Source organism: Sebastes umbrosus, chromosome 22 (assembly GCF_015220745.1).
Source record: "Sebastes umbrosus isolate fSebUmb1 chromosome 22, fSebUmb1.pri, whole genome shotgun sequence".
NCBI classification, from domain to species: Eukaryota; Metazoa; Chordata; class Actinopteri; order Perciformes; family Sebastidae; genus Sebastes; species Sebastes umbrosus.
In genome coordinates this window covers 8,853,233-8,868,012 of record NC_051290.1, presented here as the reverse complement: position 1 = coordinate 8,868,012, position 14,780 = coordinate 8,853,233, and the positions used below count along the sequence as shown (strand labels likewise).

The window sequence follows — 14,780 nt, the reverse complement described above, 5'->3', positions numbered from 1 at the left end:
CAGCAGGACATCCTGTTTGAGCTTCAAAATACCATTTCCTCCAATAAAAAGGGGGGAGACCTTCGAAATAATCTCCCACAGAAGAGACACAGAGACATTGATTGTCACCCTGGCACGAGGCCAAGGCGGAGGAGAAAGGCTCCCCCTCCCACCGAGCTTCTGGACGGTAGTCAAAAAGCACCTCGAGGAAGTCATTAAAGCTCAAGGTTGATGAAAAGTCTCTCCTTCCTCCCTCATCTCACCTCCCCAGCGCCGTCTGAAGGCACGCTGCTCCAGCCATTTTGAGTTATTTGCACAGAGGCAGGTGTAGCTTCCATGCAGGGCCAACGTGATGGAGATATAATGGACTAAATGCCTTCTGTTGTTCTGTTGTTGACACGTTTTAGGTAATGGCTTGATTATTTAAAGGTGTTCATCCAAATTCAAGATAAAAAAATAAAAAATCCTTAATACAAACTTCAAGCTTATAGAAAAAACTCAGTTATTCTCGTAGCTCTGGTGATCGGTTATGATGACGCTTTACTCACCAAAGTAATTCTTCTCAGAACTGAGGATGGGCGACACCAAACTTCTTTAATTTGATACGCTATCGATGCTTTTTGTGACAATTTTAACAATACGGATATCGATAATTTTTTAAATGGGTAGGTGATTTTTCAAAATAATGGTCATTTAAAAAAAAAAAAAGATCATTACACTCAAAGGCAAGTCACATGACACAAACCTGCCATTAATAATAATAATTTATTACAAAAACAAATATAAAAGTGTAAAAAATAGTCCAGTATTTTACAGAAATAATTAGCCTCATTATAACTTTCAGGGTGTGTTGTAATTAAATGTTTGAAGAGGTTACTCAGGTTGCTGTGTGTGACTCTTTATTGTCACTAATAGTGCATCTTGCTGGAAAAGCCAGCTAAATATGTCTGTGGGCTGTTTTGGCACAAACATGATACAAAAGTGGTGGAAACATTTAGAAATGATGCAGCCACACACATTTCTATTTATTGCATTTTATTATTGATATTTTTTTTAAAGTAATCAATACCAAATGAGTAGCTTGTCGGTATCAATAATCACAGTATTGATCTGCCCATCCCTACTCTAAATGTGGCAACATCACTAAAAGTAACGCTAGCCATTTGATGATCACACCTTTTGTAAAAAGCCAACAGTTTAGCCACTACTCTATGTGAAGGTAAAGGGTTGCATAATCCCACACGGAAACTGTGTGCACACAATTCCAGTAAGTACAGTAGGTCAAAGTTACACCAGGAAGTTGGATTGTAAACTGTGTTTTTCTTATCCAAATACTGGATTTTGGTACAGATACCCAATCCTAATGAGTTTTCACTTATTCTGTAAAATATCTCAACATCAACAACATCAATATGATTGATTGGCAGTTTATATTGTACAGACATTCATGGTTTCCTAATGATGAATTCTACTGATTTTAGTGATCCTCTGACTTTTCCTCTCTGCTCCACTATGAGGTTCACATTTATGGTTTTGAGTAAAATATTCCAACATCTATTGGATGGATTGCCACAAAATTTGGTTCAGACATTCTCGTCCCCCTCAGGATTAACTGTAGCAACTGGTAATCCCTTAACTTTTCACCGTTGGTTGCATCGTAACATTAACGAATAAAGTGATTTGCAAACTGCAAGCTAGTTAGGTCAGGTATTAATGGACGATGTGGAGGGATGCTGACTGCAGTGTGTTCAACGGCCACAGGTGTCATTAAGGATTTCCTGAAAGTTACATATAGTACCTTTAATTCAGATGAACTAATTACTTTAATACAAATATAGCATTAAAGTACAAAATGTGGCAGTCCGGTTCATGTAAATCAGCCATATTTGATCTCCTATGAAGTATTCATATTTGCTTTCGCAGCCTATCGCTGTCTCCTCCGTCAGAGAAGCTGATGGCAGAATGAAGACCACCAAAGCATGCGCGGCCCTCTTGTTTGCAGAGGGATTTCAGCCCCCTGACCACTCGGCCATTGTCATCAAATTTGCACAGAGCTGCAATAACTCAAAGACACTTCTCATCTGCTTTTAGCTTGCTTGTGTCCCCCGTTTCCCCCTGTGGCCAATCGTGTTGACCTTCCTGTCAGCTCCCCTGTGGAATTCTGGGTGGCGGTGGCGGTTCTGCGGGTCCTCCCTCCACCACCACCACCACCACCAACCCCCCCGCTCACAGAATGCATACAAATTAGCCTTTCAAATATCAGATCAAGTTATGTAAAGAACAAAAGCAGAGCAGACTTCAAAGGGGGAGGTTTCGAGGAGGGATGCTGCACGCGGAGGCTTCAGTCAGCTCTCTCAACCGGCCTCGTCCTCAGACGCTGTGGTGGATTTGATTCTTGTTTTTTAACTCCTCTCCTCTCCTCCCCCCTCCTCCCTGGCTCCCCGAGACCCCCTGCACCACTGAAATGGGTCCAGCCTTTTGGAGCGAATCCCAATCCCAGACCTGGTCTTTGATTTCGGAGGGGCTTGGCACTGCTCCTTCTCCCCCTGCTTTGTTCCTCTTGATGGATCTAGGCGGGCCGGCGAACCGTGACCCCTGCCAGCCCACCCCGTCTGTGTGAGCGCACACACACTCTCACACACACACACACACACTAACCAACAGACAATGCCAAGCCGCCACAGAACCCAACAGGAAAAGGAGGGGGGGAAAAAATGTCGACAAATGTGCTGAAAGCATCTGTGAATCAAAGTCTCATCCCTGACAGAGATTACAGGCGCGGTGAGTGTCGTTGCTGCTTTCATTGTGTCTGTTCTGATAAGTTAGCCATGTGTGATGGGCGAGGAGGAGAGTCTGGACCGCTGCCTATTCAGCTGCTCTGAACCACCTGCCACCAGATGGACCCGAGTGTGAACTTGAACAAGGAAGAAGGAAAGAGGAAAAAAAAAAAACACTTCAATTCCCAGCCCTCCCCGGCAGCCGCCTCATTTTCTCTCTAACTGTGTTATCAAACCCAGCGTTATGTCTGCTTTGTAGTGCGCTCGGTTGCTGAGTTGACAAGCTTTTTACAGTCGCTCGGTTGCAGAAATATTTCATGCTGAGAACTTTTTTTGTGTGCTGAGGCCAAAAACAAAGCGGCTGCTGATCTGGCAGCTTATGAGAGGCTTCAGGAAATCACTTTAGAGATATCTTTCAATGACCAACATGTGGATAGGACTTTATAGAATGCACTCGTGAGGATGCACTTCAAACATGAGACTGACGTCAAATTTAAAAGACACATTTATGTCACAAGGTTTGCAAAAGGGTTAGTTGTGATGTAAAGTATGAGTGGCTTGTAGTAAATGGGCTCCTTTAAAGTGAAAGCATCCATCAACACATCATTTCCTGTACATGCAGTACAATATAGGATTTCTGTTTCTTACATACCTGCCAGTAATGTCATTGATGTAAACATTAGTACAGTCTATGCACTTTATTGTATAAATTATGCATATCAGAACCACCATAATAAAGTCTTTTCAGAGACGTGGAAGTGAGCTTCTTCATTCTTCATCTAACTTGTGATGACATGCTGTTATGAGCTCTGTAAAAAAAAAAAAAAATCCATCCAGTGAGGCCAGATGTGCTAATGGTTTCCAGAGAGCACCAGAGAGAGAGAGACCGTCCAGCCTGAAGGAAGGAAGGTAGGTGAACGCCGTTATTTCACTTCCTGCACTTTAATTAGAACCAAATTAAAATGAGCCCCCCCGCAGTCTACACTTATTTGACTTAATGGTTGCGTTGGGGGGGGTGGAAAGCCTCCTCAGCACTCCGGTTTAGATCAAGCCCACAAAACAAATCATCAGTAGCCGAGCAGACACAAACTGACCACGTTTTGAAGTTCATTACACCCATTTTGACTTCTGGGGAAACTTCTGATCAGTTCTGGTACACACACGTGAGAGCTCAACTGTTTGGGTGAAATAAACTGAGGCAAATTCGTAGCGTGCATGAATCCAAAAGTAACCAGAGCTAAAGAAGCAGAAAGGGAAAAACATTTTTTAACATACGGTGAATTAGCCTAATGTGGGACATTTTTGCATTTCAAATTTCTGGAATATATTGTGATATGAAGCCACTACATTAAATCCAAACCCAGTACCTCTCTGAAATCCACAGCATGTGTCCTAATCAAACCAAAAAAGAAAATGCAGATATCACACTCATAAAAGAAATGGTGGACATATCGGTACTCTAATGCCAAGTTTTCTCAGACAAATCTAGACTTTCTCATGTGGGACAGTCATGTCTGAAATGTGGGACATTGAGACATCTGTTTAAAGACACTCATTTAAAAATCACCTTAATTAATGTAGGAAACACTCAAGGCTAAATGTGCAATCCCATGTTCAGTAAATGTACCACTTACAATGTTATTGCTGTTATAAAACCTAGTTTTTATGTGTGGATGTTACATGGTGAATCGTACAACTTCAAACAAACAATAAGACTATAAATACTAATTAATAAATAAAGAATAATGACTATAATAGTTTTGATTTGTGCAAGTACCCCTAAACTTCCTGAAGAAAAAGGAATAATTCATATTGTTTCATCCAGTGCATGCTGGGAAAGGCTTTAGCCACAAGAAACCCTGAACAAGACAAAAAAAAAAATAACTACTACGTCTTGTTGAAATGAAGAAAAAAAGCAAAAAATGTCTGCATCAATCCCAGAGAACTGAGAAGTAGACCGAGCCGACCCGTTCCCATGATCAAATAAACCAACCAGGACCATTGTGAGTTTTGCTGCTGTCACATATGGGATCAGTTTACTAATTATTCCTCTCATTATTTCCACATAAATGAGGCACAATGACGAGTGCACCCAGGTAGTGTTTGGACTCATTTGTCCGGTTAAGGACCTCAGCGTCTCCTGCACGTTTGATTAGTTTGGACAAGCCAGCGAGACCAGCTCCGGTGCTGCGTGCAAGCCAAGTCTGTGGCACTCTGGAAAGTTGTCGCAATTATTTTTAAATGCCACATCTCATTTCACCGACACAAAGGGTGAAAAGAAAACAATTTGACTTTGCAAACTCCCTAAAGCCTATGAACTGGCACCCCTTAATGAACCCTGTAAAACCCTTTACCCTATTTGTCTTGATAAAAGATATCGAGGATTAACAATCTCACAGCACGACATTATGATTTAAGTAAAAATGAATGGACCTATACAACTCAGAGAAATCCTAACAGCCAGCTTGTTAAAGGAATAGTTCAACATTTTGGGGAAATACGATTATTTGTCTTCTTTCTGAGAGTGAGATGAGAAGGCTAATTTCCAATATACTGAGAGATACACACAGCCCGTATTCAGATATTGTGCGTTTGAAACAAGCCGTTAGTATTTCTGTCCATTTGTGATGTCACAAATACACATAAATATTCTAAATGTGTCCCAGTTTATTTCCTGTTGCAGTGTATGATGTGTAATAATATCAGCTGACAGGAAGTAAACTAGGACCCAAGCTGTTGCCTAGCAACGCAATTGCAACGGAAATGCACTAAAACGGAGCGTTTCAGACAGAGGGTAAATACAGGTATGTTCAGGCAGACAGTACGAGGAAAATAAAGTTTTTTTTTTAACATTACAGCATGTAAACATGTTCTAGTAGAAACCCCAAATACAAGTATGAACCTGAAAATGAGCACGATATGGGACCTTTAATGACTCCTTGTCCAGAAACACATGGGATGTCACAGTTCAAAAGTCTGCAGTCAATCCTGTGAGACCAGGTAGAGGGAGCAGATTCACCTGAATCATCAAGGGGAGGAGTCTAGAGAAGGAGGGGTTATATATAAAGGCTGGGCGTGTTCTGTTCACATCCCTTTTGACTGACACACCAGCAAATTGTTTGCACAAATCCTTTTGTTTGACACCATGCTGCCAACCCAGTAAGTTGTTCACAATGATTTTGATCATTTGTTTCAGACAACATATGGTTTATATTCTTTGAGTTATTTCAACATCTTAATTTAATGTGTGTATCCACCTCCTTAATAGATCCTGGTATTGTTCTGGAGCGGTGTGATACAGGCCACTTATCTGTGAGCTAAAGTCTGGCTGTGGTTAACTGGCTCTTGGATCCTGGTGTTTAATGTGCATCCCAGCTAGAAGTTCAATGGTCCAGTAATGATACTCTCAAACAAGGCAACAATAATCTAATTTAGGTGTAGATTAAGTCTTTTTTTCAGTCACTTTGATACCATGTGGCAAAAGGTTTATTGGTCAGATGAGACCTTGAACTCACAAGCGCAACACACACCACCCAAAACACACCGTGAAGCATGGTGGTGGCAGCATGATGTTGTGGGGGTGTTTCTCTTCAGTGGGGACCGGGTAGTTGGTCGTGATTGAAGGAAAAATACTGCCAAGTTCATCCAAATTCTTGATGAAAACCTGCGGCCTCTGCTAGACAAGAAGATGAGCAGGTGGATCACCTTCCAGCACGACAATGACTCTGAACACACCGGCAAAAAAAAACCTGCAGGCCTCAGAATAGCAAGGTGAATGTCCTCGAGTGGCCAAGTCAGAGAATCTGTGGATGGACTTAAAGAGAGCAGCCCATCGCGCTCACCTCAAAATTTAACTGATCTCAAACAATTCTGCAACAAAGAATGTACAAATATCCCCCAATCTAGATGTGCAAAGCTGGTAGAGACATATTCTAACAGACTGAAGGCTGTAATCACAGCAAAAGGTGGCTCTATGAAGTATTAAATCAGAGGATGACTTTTCCAAGCCTGTTATTCTAGTTTTTCAATTTTTATTAATTTTTAGAACTGTTGCCATTTATTGTTGAATTAGTTTTATATTGTGTACGTCCAATAAAGCCCCCCAGAAAGGGGCTACAACATGACAATGTCTAGTCTATTTTACTGTAACTGATTACTGGAAACATCCCAAAAGATTTCCTCTGCTTTAACTAAGCGTTGCTGAAGTGCTATGTTGGTTAATGCAGCTTTAAACTGACCTTAAGGATGACTCAGTGTCTACTTAAAGTGCAGCTTCCACTCAGTCATCCAGGTCAATAAGTCGGACATGGTTTTGTCTGCCTGGACACACCACTGATGTTGGAATAATGGAGGTCTACTTGTCAGTATTTTCAGTTTGCTGAATCCACATTATTTCTTTAACAGCTTCTGAGTGTCAATTACTGATGCCATTCATTCTCATAAAACTTCCCAAGAGTCTGATGCTTGATGAATACAGGCTCTGACTTCTAGTGACATGAGCTCCATATATCAGAATAATGGAAGCCATGGTTGGGGACTTCATCCAGTAGGAGGCTTGTAGAGGTGTTATAGTGCCACCTAGTGGTGGTCTGACATTATGGTTAAAGGATGGCATCAAGTGGAATCAAACTTCATTTTAAATATTAAGTTTCACATAACTTAAAAAATGTCCTTTAGAACATTGGATGACCCCCTTGTGTAGGGAATATTTTTTACCAAAATATATTGGTGCAATTTATACAGTCATTGAATTATTCTGCTCCTTCAGTACATTTTACAGTAGCTTAAAGACAAGTTGGTTACATTGACGGTTTGATTTTAAATGCTACCTGTAAACACTACTCACACTACAGAGGTTTTAACTCTGAATCAAACCAGCTTGAAACCAGGAATGTAGTCCAACTGCCTTCATGCAATAAGCCATCCACACACCACACTATGCAAACAGTGTGACTGTGCCAGTCCAGTCTTTATTCAGGAATCCAAAATGACTACAAGGTTTTCCCAAGTCATGTCAGTCCAGTGGTAAAAGGATGTAAAAACATGCTTTGCAATTCATGCAACTACAGAAGGCTGAAACTAATGGTTTGCATGTTTAAGATGATTCCAAGCATGCCATGACCGTCTTCGATGGCAGGCTGTGGTTTGTTGACCGAGGGGGATTCTTTCAAACTGGGAAGATTAAGACCACTATAAGCCAAACACATGTACACCATCCACACTGGAGCAGCCAACCGAAATACCTACAGTGTAGAAATGATAACAAGCCCATGAAAATGCAAGAACTGAAAGAACAAACTGCAAAAATGCCCAATAAGAGCTTTATTAAAACACCACTTTAAACAAACAAACGCCACAAAAGCAAAGTTTCAACACAAACTGCAGCACCAGAAAAAAAAGCCAAAAGACAAAAAAATGAGCTTCTCTGAAGCCACTTTTAAAAAATACCCCAGGTGAGTAAATGCAAGCTCAACCATACAAACAACTCCTACAGGTGTTCTAATCTAAGACATTTAACCACTTGATGCAGACTTCGTCCTGAGATGGCACGACATCCAGAGAGAGCACTTCAGGTTATACGGTCTTCTGCTGGCCCTTCTTTCCAATCAGAGACTTGTGGATGTGAGGGATCACACCTGGACACAGGACAAATGGGTGAGCCATTAACAGAGTTTCCGAGCAGTAAAACACAAACTGTTTAAGTTACTTGATACTTTTTATACTATTTATGTTACATTTCAGTTTTTATGCACCAAATATTTGGAACAAGCTCCCAGAAACCTGCAGGATCGCGCCAACTCAGTTCTTTTAAATCAAAGCTTAAAACTTTCCTGTTTGCTGCTGCCTTTTATTAAACCAGATAATGATCTTCTATACTGCACTAGAGCTTTTACTCTAGTGTGTGATATTCTATTTTAGCTTCTATCCTAGTTTTTATTTTTTAATCTTTAATGTTTTTATAACTGTTTTAATTATGTCTTAATGTTCTTTTGCACTTTGTCGCAATGTTCTTGAATGTTTATGTAAAGCGCTTTGAATTGCCCTGTTGCTGAAATGTGCTATACAAATAAAGCCGCCTTGCCTTGCTAATCAGTAATTCAAGAAGCAGCAAAACAAGTTAGACAACTGATGATGATGTATTGAGTAAGACACATTTTATTTATTGTAATGCTACATTTAGTTATATTTTGTGGTCTTATAATTGAAATTTATATTGTAATAATAGAGCTTAAAGCTTAACAATGTGCACTTCTCAATGCCACCAAGGTGCACAACTGTCTTCTTACCTCCACCAGCAATAGTGGCCTTGATAAGTGAATCCAGCTCCTCATCTCCTCTAATGGCCAGCTGCAAGTGGCGTGGGGTTATACGCTTCACTTTAAGATCCTTCGATGCGTTTCCTGCCAACTCCAGAACCTGAAAGGAAAGCCAGGCGTTCAGACATTTTACAATAGGGCCAGGAAACAGCAGCTCTCGAGAGAGAGGGATAAGGCGGAAGATACCTCGGCGGTGAGGTACTCCAGGATAGCCGCGCTGTACACTGCTGCAGTGGCTCCCACTCTGCCGTGGCTGGTGGTTCTTGACTTGAGGTGTCTGTGGATACGACCCACCGGGAACTACAGCAAGATAAAGGAAAGAGATGCAGAGAAACAAAAGGGTTCACTGGCCTGCTGGTGAGAGACGACCAGGCTGAAAACCTTCTGGGTAATGAAGTCCTATAAATACATTTAAAAAAAAAATCTTGCTTTCACTAATGCTATGTTGGTTAATGCAGCTCTAAACTGACCTTAAGGATGACTCCATGTCTACTTTAAGTGCAGCTTCCACTCAGTCATCCAGGTCAATAAGTTGGACATGGTTTTGTCTGCCTGGATACACCACTGATGTTGGAATAATGAAGGTCTACTTGTCAGTATTTTCAGTTGGCTGAATCTACATTATTTCTTCACAATTACTGATGTCATTCATTCTCACAGAACCTCCCAAGAATGAGCCTGATGCTTGATAAATACAGGCCCAGACTTCTAGTGACATGAGCTCCATATATCAGAATAATGGAAGCCATGGTTGGGACTTCATCCAGTAGTAGGATTGTAGAGGTGTTATAGTGTCATCTAGTGGTGGTCTGACATTATTCTTTAAAGGATGGCTGAAGAGGAAGTTGATTTCAAGATTTCTTTCTGAGATTTGTTCTTTAGTGGTGTTAAATTAATTTTGGTCCATAAGCACATCCTTAAAATATGTTTTAAAATCAAGTACAGTTTAAGATGGAATGAAACTTCATTGCAAAAATTACTTAGATATTGAAAGTTTCACATAACTTAAACAATGTCCTATTGAATATTGTGCACTACATTTAAGTACAGAATATTTTATACCAAAACATGTTGGTGCAATTTATACATTCATTGAATTATTCCATTACTACAGTCCATATGTCAAAAGCTTAAAGACAAGTTGGTTACATTGATGATTGGATTTTAAATGCTACCTGTCAACATTAAAGGTTTTTGTTGCTGAAGTGCTGTGTTGGTTAAGGCACCTTTAAACGAGGTGCAGAGAAACAAAAGGGTTCACTGGCCTGCAGGTGAGAGCCGGCCAGGCTGAGTATAACCTCTGGTTTACTTAGCTTGTTAGCACAGAATGAATGAATCTCAATGGACCAACCTGCAGCCCTGCTCTCTGCGAGCGAGAAATAGCCTTCGTCTTGGTCTTCCCGGAGTCTTTACCTGCCTTACCACCGGCCTGGAAAACACCAACACACTTAATCAACTCACAGCCACCACATTATCTATTATTATGTAATAAAATCACCTACAAAGTGTCACTTTAACCGCCTTGTTGAGCGTTTTCTAGACCCACACAGCATGCTTCTACTAACTTAGCATGCTAAGCTAAGTTAGCTTGGCATGCTAAGCTAACTTAGCTTAGCATGCTAACAGTTAGCTATTCACCCAAAATGCTCTATTTAAAATGTATTGCCAAATAACTACTCGCACACACTGTTTTATCAACTACTTACCATAGTTAAAATCCACTAATAATGTCTGTAAATGCAGCAAAAAATGTTAAAATCTTGTTAGCGAGTATCGACTGTTTGGTTGGAACTACAACTACCGCCTTCAATTGTCTCTATTATATAGCAAATCTTCATCCGGGTAACTAGAGGGGGAGCGCTAGCCAATCAGGTTGCGTTATTGGGTTTCCTGCTTTGGCGTTCAGCCAATGAATGAGGAAGAGACGTCAGTGGTTATATTTCCGTTGCAAGTAATTATGGGTAATGTAGTTCTGATATTTAGACAGTCTATTCTCATTGTCTTTTTTTAGTTATGAAAGAAGTTACTCTGAAAAAACTGTTTTCTTTCACAGCTTATTTATTCCTTATTTGATTTAGAACCAAAAGGAAAAAAAATAAATATATAAATATAAATATATATATAAATAAAAAATATATAAATATATATATAAATATATATATATAAATATATAAATATATATATATATGTGTATGTATATATACATATATATATATATATATATAATCTGAAGTAGTTGTGTCATCAGGCTAAATTGATGTGTTGAGTGATAATAAGGGCAACATTTGTTTGTTTGGACAAGCACATCATCACATCACATGAACCTTGACATTAAAAACTGCATACTAATATTATCAAAATGACACAGTGGACCATCATATGTAGTCCATTTCATACACAATTTTTTTTTCTTTTTTTACTATAAATGCAGCAACTTCCCCGAATTTGTGGTAATAACTTGTGTGCAAATGTATCCTACTTTTTATTATTTCAAAACTCTTAATACAAAAGTTTTTGCAAATAATCTGTTGCTGTTGATTGTGTTTCCTGTTATATGACATTTTTCTTAGATTTAAAACCTATTTTGCCAATCACTTCTCTCCCTAAAAGAAGCAATTTCATGTGTTGCCACATCCCTAGTACTGTCTCTTCTACAAACTTGAAAATTTGTACAGTCATGATTCATCCATCCATTTTCTTAACTGAAGGCCTGAGCTGAATAAGCATGACAAGTGTTGAATTTCATTCCATTTCAATGTTTATTGTGCTGTTGTAGTTTCTTTCTCAGACCACATGAGGGCAGTGAATGCACATGATTGTACATGCAGTCTCTGCTCTAAAGCCACCAGCTCTACCTCACTATAGTATAACTGCAAGTTGCACTGATAAATGTTATGTCAGGTTTTTAGCAAGTTTTAAACAAATCTAGTTTAATTAAGTGAGGTGCTTTCTCTTGTGCCCAAATAAAAAAATCCTATGACTAATGGAAATCCTAACTAAATTTTGACTAGGAAAAACTGGCATGGCCATTTTCAAAGGGGTCCCTTGACCTCTGACCTCTAGATATGTGAATGAAAATGGGTTCTATGGGTACCCACGAGTCTCCCCTTTACAGACATGCCCACTTTATGATAATCACATGCAGTTTGGGGCAAGTCATAGTCAAGTCAGCACACTGACACACTGACAGCTGTTGTTGCCTGTTGGGCTGCAGTTTGCCATGTTATGATTTGAGCATATTCTTTTATGCTAAATGCAGTACCTGTGAGGGTTTCTGGACAATATTTGTCATTGTTTTCTGTTGTTAATTGATTTCCCATAATAAATATATACATACATTTGCATAAAGCAGCATATTTGCCCACTCCCATGTTGATAAGAGTATTAAATATTTGACAAATCTCCCTTTAAGGTACATTTTGAACAGATAAAACAAATTTGCCTTTAAGTTGCGATTAATCAATCGTGATTAAATATGTATACTATGTGTGTGTATGTATATATATAAATATATACTGTATATATATACTCTATTTGTTCATTTTATTTTCCTAAAAAAAAGACATATCTGTAAATTATGGAAAAATAATATAACAATAACATAACAAAGTAATCAAAAACTATTATATATATATATATTCAAAGTCTGTTTACCTCTTATTTTTATGGTAGTGGGAGATGCATTATTGCTTTTAGACCACATTAGAGGTTTGTGACAGTGGTTAGTTGTGTTATGGTGATCGATCACATACTAGAGCTTCTAGTTCAGCCTGATATCAGCAGCAGTTGTAGGAGTCATGAAACCAGAGAGATTTCAGTCTCCTTTTCATCCTGTTTTACGTCAGTGTTAATGTGTAACAGGCTCCAGTCAGAGAGGGGTGTGTGTCGAGACCTGATAAGACAATCTGTGTGTGTGTGTGTGTGTGTGTGTGTGTGTGTGTCTGGGACAACATGCACAGCTGGTAGTGGGTTGGTCATGTCTAAATCTCATACCATTCATTCCCAGGCATACTCCCCTTTCAGCAGTCCCTCAATCACTCACTCCCTCTCCTGATTTCCACCTCGCTCGCTCATTCTCCTCCCAGTCTCTCCTGCCTCTGCCACTGAGCTTTTAACTGGCCTATTTCTTAAAGTATGGTAAGTCTTTTTCTCCATGTGTCCTCCACCATCCCTCCATCTGTCCCAGGTTTCACCCTGAGTTCCTCCACTTAGCCTGTATTTCTTTAGGTCGCTTTAGTCTCCTGTGAGGTCAGAGACGACCGAGAACTTTTCACAGGACGCTGGTCATTGGTTGAAAGTTTAACAGCGGTGTCGGTGAACTAGGAAGTAAGAGTAAATTGCAGAAATAAAACTCCCACTGAATTCAACTGGAAATAGAACTTGGAAAAAGTTTTGATTCGTTCTTTTTGTTTAGAATTACAACATATCTTGTTGTATATGTGTTGAAGTTGTTCCTCTTGACCTCAACAGGGGATGCTTTAGGGCGTGGCTACCTTGATTGACAGGTCGTTACAACGTCTTTGTCCGATCTGGGAGTCGTCTTGGTTTTTGTCTTAGAACTTTAACCTTTTCACAGTGTGTTTTCAGTTCATCAAAGCTAATTATAACATTTTTGAAATTTAACTGCTCGACACAAATGTCTCTACTTCTAGTTTCATGTTGGACCATGATTGGCTGGCTCCTGTTGGTGCGTTCGTGTGTTGAACTGACATTTAACTTGACTACAGAGAAACTTCCCTTTAATATGTTAATGACACAACATAATGCAGTCACAGCTGGTTTATGAAGCTGAGAGAGGACGAGTGAATGTATGTCCATCTGCACCTGAGAGACAAGTGACAGGAAACCAACAAAGTGTCTACAACCCACATGGGGAAAAACAAGATGATGGGAGAGGAAGAGAGGGAGAGCTCAGAGGAAGGATGGATGGACAAAGAGCGTGAGAAACTGTGATGTCACTCCGCCTGCTGGAACTCAAAGAAAAACAGAAAAAAAAATGTTTGGTGGGAAAAGACTCCAGAGCTGTTTGACTGGAGACCAGATTACTGGGTCACTGGTCTGAAAAACAAGTGGAGACATTTGATAACATTGTTCCTAAAGCATGTGGGTCAATGAAGAGCATGAATATTCACACTCATTAGCAGGCTTTAGTTTATGTCGCTGCTTCTTTTGTGGTCAGCTCGTGTTGTGTCGCTCCCAGAGAGATTAGGATGATCATGAGTGTGTGTTTCAGCTCATCTCCTGACCCCATGTCTCCTCTAGTATGTTTATATTAAAACGAGATGATCCACAGCTGCTCAGGATGTATTTCATCATCGAGAGAAGCTAAGAGCTCCTAGAGGCTGCTATGTTCTTTATACCCTGAAGTGTTGGATGGAGCAAACTGCGTAGTAAAGCTTTTGCCACTGTTAAAACCCTCACCAGAAGTAGGGTTAAGGTCATGCAGTCATTACAGTCTTTTTTGTCAAGAAATAGTTCCATCACGTGACTGCCAAACGGCCGACGGCCAAAATGCCAAACTCAAGGCTTCAAAACGTCAGTCCAAAAACCAATGGGTGACATCACGGTGACTTCATCCACTTCTTATACAGTCTATGATTCTAATGAGTCTGTGACATAGGAAGGGGAGCCAAATCTGATTGGCTTGTTGAATCCCATGTTTTCTGATCCAGGCAGCCCACAAACAAACTGACTGGGTTGTCTTATT

General features: G+C 39.9%; 1 protein-coding gene across 1 annotated transcript; it reads right to left on the bottom strand.

Moving 5' to 3' along the window:
* Positions 1-8,052: 8,052 nt before the first annotated feature.
* On the bottom strand, positions 8,053-10,935 carry LOC119482186 (histone H2A.Z). The gene is made up of 5 exons (XM_037759613.1): positions 10,780-10,935; positions 10,425-10,502; positions 9,260-9,373; positions 9,044-9,173; positions 8,053-8,392 (listed from the first exon to the last, which is right to left on the bottom strand). Exons 1-5 carry the CDS (start codon positions 10,780-10,782, stop codon positions 8,331-8,333), a joined length of 387 nt encoding a protein of 128 aa, XP_037615541.1. The 5' UTR covers positions 10,783-10,935; the 3' UTR covers positions 8,053-8,330.
* Positions 10,936-14,780: the final 3,845 nt, after the last annotated feature.

Coding starts and splice junctions, on each gene's coding strand:
- LOC119482186 (XM_037759613.1), bottom strand. Junction 9,374..10,424: donor CGCAGAGAGCAGGGCTGCAG/GTTGGTCCATTG, acceptor ATCTTGCTGTAG/TTCCCGGTGGGTCGTATCCA. Junction 9,174..9,259: donor TGGAGTACCTCACCGCCGAG/GTATCTTCCGCC, acceptor CTTTCCTTTCAG/GTTCTGGAGTTGGCAGGAAA.